Source organism: Lepidothrix coronata, unplaced genomic scaffold (assembly GCF_001604755.1).
Source record: "Lepidothrix coronata isolate B3197 unplaced genomic scaffold, Lepidothrix_coronata-1.0 Scaffold108, whole genome shotgun sequence".
NCBI classification, from domain to species: domain Eukaryota; kingdom Metazoa; phylum Chordata; class Aves; order Passeriformes; family Pipridae; genus Lepidothrix; species Lepidothrix coronata.
The window spans coordinates 657,587-661,211 of record NW_016690288.1 but is presented as its reverse complement, the minus strand read 5'-3'; the positions used below and the strand labels follow the sequence as shown (position 1 = coordinate 661,211).

The window sequence follows — 3,625 nt, the reverse complement described above, 5'->3', positions numbered from 1 at the left end:
GGGACAATTTGTCCCTGTGTTTCACTGGGTACTGGGTGACAAGCAGTCAGGAGCTACCCTGGAGGGGACAGAGCCACTGTCACCTCCCCAACCCCTCTGGTCCCTCCAGCTGAGCATCCCTGAACAATAAACCATGAGGTCTGCTGATGGACATTCCAGCCTGGATCCCAGAACCCCTTCAGGCTCCTCTCCCAGCTGCAGCAAACCCAGGGACATCCTTGGGGACATCCCCCCAGTCCCTTCCCTGTCACTCCCCCGTGAGCTCCTTGAGTTCCAAGTCTTCTCCAGCTTCCAAAGCTCAACACCCCCTGAGGACAGAGATCCCCCACCTTGGGGACCTTAATTTGGTTTAGGAAGGTGATAAGGACAGAGGACAGCATGGCAGGGCCACAGGCCACCACTGCATGGGCCACCTTGGTCCCAGGGGACAGCAAAGGCTCCACGGCAACAACGGTCACATCAGCTCCATCCCCCGCCTGTCACCACCCTGGGGGGACAGCAGTGACATGTCATGCCATGTCATGGCACGGCCACCGGGCCAGGGAGGGGACACAGGGCTGGGGGAGCCTGGCAGGAACCACGATGGGGTGGGGACAGCAGGAAGGGCGACAGCGCTGCCACCACGGGGGTGACCGAGCCGGGGGTGCCACCAAGCCCAGAACCACCACACCCCTGAGCAGGGGGGACCGTCCCCTCCTGCCTCAGTGTCCCCACGAGCTCCCAGCCCCCCCGGGGGAGGCGAGCGATTGCCAAGCAGGCCGGGCAGCGAGCGGGGAAGGATTTATTGACTCACGGCTCGGGGTACATCACAGTTTGAGCTCCCTCCCCGCCTCCGGAGGGGGCGTCGCCTTGGACTTCCCGGGCAAAAGTGCGCGGAGAGGCTTCACAGTTTGATCCCTTCGGGAAAGCAGAACCGAGGCAGTGACAAATGGCAAACGCTACGTCGTATGAAAAAATAATACAAACTCTTCTCTTTAAATATCTTACAGAAAAATGAACCTGAATAAAGAGCATGAAAAGCACCGCGTGGCGCAGCCCCCGAGCCCCGCCCCGAGCCCCCGCGGGCCGAGGGGACCCAGACGAGCCCTGCATCCCACCCGGGCATCCCACCCGGCGCTGCCCCCGGGCGCGCACGCGGGGCAGGGGGGCGTGGGGGCGGCGGGGACCGCTACGTGCCTGTCCCCACGCCACGGGAGTGTCCCCCCACACGGACCCCTCGCTCGGCAGCCCCCCGGGACTGGGGTGCCAGCGGGAGCAGCGTGAGAGGCCGGCCGAGGGCGTTGCTACGAGGGTGCCCTGGGGGGGCAAGGCCCTGGGGGGGCCGTGGACCCCCTCCCGAGGGAGCCGGGGGTCCCTCCTGTGTCGCAGTGCAAGTTCACGGAAAGCCAAGGCACCGCCGCGAAGGCCGCGGCTCTGTCCGGGGGGGTCGTGCGGGGCAGCCCCCGGTGTGCAAAGGGGAGGTGAGCCGGGGCGGGGGGGACACGGGGACACCCGGACGGTCCCCGGGGGCAGAGCTACGGCGGGGGGGGTGCCCAGGGCCATGCGGCCCCGGGGAGAGCCGGCTCCCCGGGGCGGTGAGGGCAGCGGGGCGGGCGGCCCGTGAGGGGATGGGGAGGGGGGGATGCATCCAGGGAGCCCCGGGGGTCCAGCCCCGGGGGTGGGGTGGGGGCAGCCCCAGGAGGTGCTGGCGGCGGGTGCAGCTCCTTCTCCCGCCGCTCCAGAGGGGTGTGGGTGGGCGGGTGGGTGGGGGTCTATCGGGGGGGCGCAGGGACCCCGCCCTCCCCCCGCCGGTGCGTCTCCCCGAAGGCTCGGTCCAGCTGCTCCAGTTGGGAGCTCAGCGGCAGGTGGATCTCCAGGTGCATGCGGAGGGTCTCCAGCCACTGCTCCAGCTTGGCGAAGGACGGCCTGGGCGACAAGGGGGGACAACGTGGCAGCTCCACTTGCCCCGTCCCCACCCCGTGTCCCGCCCCCGGGGTCCCCAGGGGGGGCTGCGGCCCCTCACCGCTTCTCGGGGTCCAGGTCGCAGCAGGTGACGGCGATGGGGAAGAAGCTGGGGGGGCAGGCGGGGGGGCAGTAGCGCTCCAGGAAGCCCCTGACGTTGAGGCCGAAGTCGGTGGTGCGGGGCAGGTAATCGGGGTCGGCGCTCACCCGGCCGATGATCTGGGGGCAAAGGGAGGGAGGAGGGGGCTCAGCCCCAAGGGGAGACCCCAAGCCCAAAGGGGACCCTCCAAGCCCCAAAGGAGGACCCCAAACACAGTGAGGACCCACGGCCAAGGGAGGACCCCAAACACAATGAGGACCCCAACCCAGAGGGGGAGACCCTAACAGGGAGACCCCAAACCCAAGTGGGGAGGCTCCAACCCCAAGGGAGGGCTCCATGCCCAAGAGGAGGAACCCAAGAACAATGAGGACCCCACCCCTAAAGAGGAGATCCCAAGCCCTAAAGGGAATATCTCCAAGCCCCAAGGGTGATGCCAAACACAACAGGGAGACCCCAAGAGGGAGACCCCAAGCCCAAGGCAGGACTCCAAGCCCAAGAGGGGAAACCCAAGCATAATGAGGACCCCAACTCCAAGAGGGAAATCCCAATCCTGGATAGGGAGCACTCTAAACATAACCCTAAACATAACAAAGACTCTGACCCCAAGGGGGACCCCAAACACAATGAGGACCCCAACCCCAAGCACACTGAGGATCTCAATTCCCAGAGGGACACCCCAATCCCAGGGGGAGGGAACCCAAACCCAGTGAGCACCCCAAGCCCAAGGGAGGATGCTCCAATCCCAAAGGGGAGACTCTAAACACCCCAACCCCAAAGGGGACACCCCAACCCCAAAGGGGACACCCCAACCACGGGGGCAGGTTAACCCAAACACATTGAGGACCCCAGCCCCAGTGGAAGACCCCAGCCCCAGGAGTCCTTGCCTCACACAGGACGATGCCAAAGGAGAAGATGTCCACCTTCTCGTCGTAGCTCCTCCCTGTGGGGACACACAGGTCAGGCCACACCACACACGGCCCGTCCCTGCCCCACCAATAGTCCCTGCCTGGGGACAGAGCCCTGGCTGGCCACGCTGCCCCTCACCATTGATCATCTCGGGGGCCATCCAGTAGGGGTTCCCCACCACCGTGTATCGCTTCTTGCGGTCCGGTTTCTTCAGGTTCTTGAGATGTTCGGGCTGGTTCTTCTCGTCCACCATCAGCCTCGCCAGTCCAAAGTCAGCCACCACCACACTCTTGTTCTGGGGGGGTGGAGAGGGGGTGAGGCACAGGGGAGCCACACAGGGGGCTGAGACCCCCCCTGAGCCAGGGCAGGGACACGGTCGGGGTGGGACTCACCTCCCGCACGAGGCAGTTGTGGGAGTTGAGGTCACGGTGGATGATGTTCATGGAGTGGAGGTAGGCCTGGGGGAAGGACGGGCTGAGACTGGGGGCACCCCCACACCATGGAACCCCCCCACCCACCAGCATCCATCCCATCCACTCATCCCACAGTGACACCCACCCACCCCACAGTGACACCCACTCCCCCCACAATGACACCCACCCATCCCACAGTGACACCCACCCACCCCACAGTGACACCCACTCCCCCCACAATGACACCCACCCATCCCACAGTGAC

At 65.7% G+C, this 3,625-nt stretch overlaps 1 protein-coding gene across 1 annotated transcript in view; it reads right to left on the bottom strand.

The window, feature by feature from the left end:
- Nucleotides 1-1,687: 1,687 nt before the first annotated feature.
- Nucleotides 1,688-3,625, bottom strand: part of LIMK1 (LIM domain kinase 1) — a 5,911-nt gene continuing 3,973 nt past the window's right edge. The window contains exons 5-9 of the mRNA XM_017824038.1: nt 3,340-3,427; nt 3,086-3,242; nt 2,926-2,981; nt 2,003-2,160; nt 1,688-1,905 (exon numbers count right to left, since the gene is read on the bottom strand). Of these exons, the coding sequence (XP_017679527.1) occupies nt 1,752-1,905; nt 2,003-2,160; nt 2,926-2,981; nt 3,086-3,242; nt 3,340-3,427 (613 nt within the window). The 3' untranslated portion in view covers nt 1,688-1,751. The remainder of the gene's footprint in view (nt 1,906-2,002; nt 2,161-2,925; nt 2,982-3,085; nt 3,243-3,339; nt 3,428-3,625) is intronic.